This window comes from Elephantulus edwardii, unplaced genomic scaffold, assembly GCF_000299155.1.
Source record: "Elephantulus edwardii isolate Elephantulus edwardi_28Jun2011 unplaced genomic scaffold, EleEdw1.0 scaffold00033, whole genome shotgun sequence".
Classification (NCBI taxonomy): Eukaryota; Metazoa; Chordata; class Mammalia; order Macroscelidea; family Macroscelididae; genus Elephantulus; species Elephantulus edwardii.
This window is the reverse complement of record NW_006399783.1, coordinates 8414517-8415060: the sequence shown is the minus strand read 5'-3', so window position 1 is coordinate 8415060 and position 544 is coordinate 8414517. Positions and strand designations below refer to the sequence as shown.

The 544-nt window shown below is 46.5% G+C and overlaps 1 protein-coding gene across 1 annotated transcript in view; it reads right to left on the bottom strand.

Moving 5' to 3' along the window:
- DOCK2 (dedicator of cytokinesis 2) overlaps nucleotides 1-544 on the bottom strand; it is a 736392-nt gene that overhangs the window by 506914 nt on the left and 228934 nt on the right. Inside the window, exon 24 of the mRNA XM_006884420.1 lies at nucleotides 302-372. Within this exon, the coding sequence (XP_006884482.1) occupies nucleotides 302-372 (71 nt within the window). The remainder of the gene's footprint in view (nucleotides 1-301; nucleotides 373-544) is intronic.

The following is a 544-nucleotide window of genomic DNA, read 5'->3' as shown; positions in this document are numbered from 1 at the left end:
TGTTTTCTCTACCCTCCTCCCCAGTTCGTTCTTCTTCCCCCCCACCGAATGTCTCATTTAATTGTCCAATTGCCACTGCACAGATATTTTCATGGTCATCTTGGTGCCGCCCCTCTAACAATGTTAACAGGAACAGTTTGGATTCCCCCAAAGTGATGCCACTGCCTGTGTGAAGCCCTTTTCCTGTGTCCTCCCCAATCCAGTGCTGAGTGCTCATCTGGCATCCCCTACATGAGTTCTCCTTTCCCCTGAATCCCTGGTTGCCAGCAGCACTCAGGAAAAACACACCATAAGCTCTCACCTGAGTAACTTTGCATCAAAGACCGTTTCCACATCATGGAGGACAGATGGGATGTATTTCAGAGCTGCCACCTAGGTAGAAAGTGAAATAAAAGTGAGTAATACCCACACTCACCCACTTGGGATTGGTATGAGGTATATGTTGTAGCATAACAGATTATAGGAGAAGGACCCTGCATCCTGGCACTGCTTCACATGTACAATTTAGTACCAGAGGAATGTCTATCTGTGTTTCATTGACTAT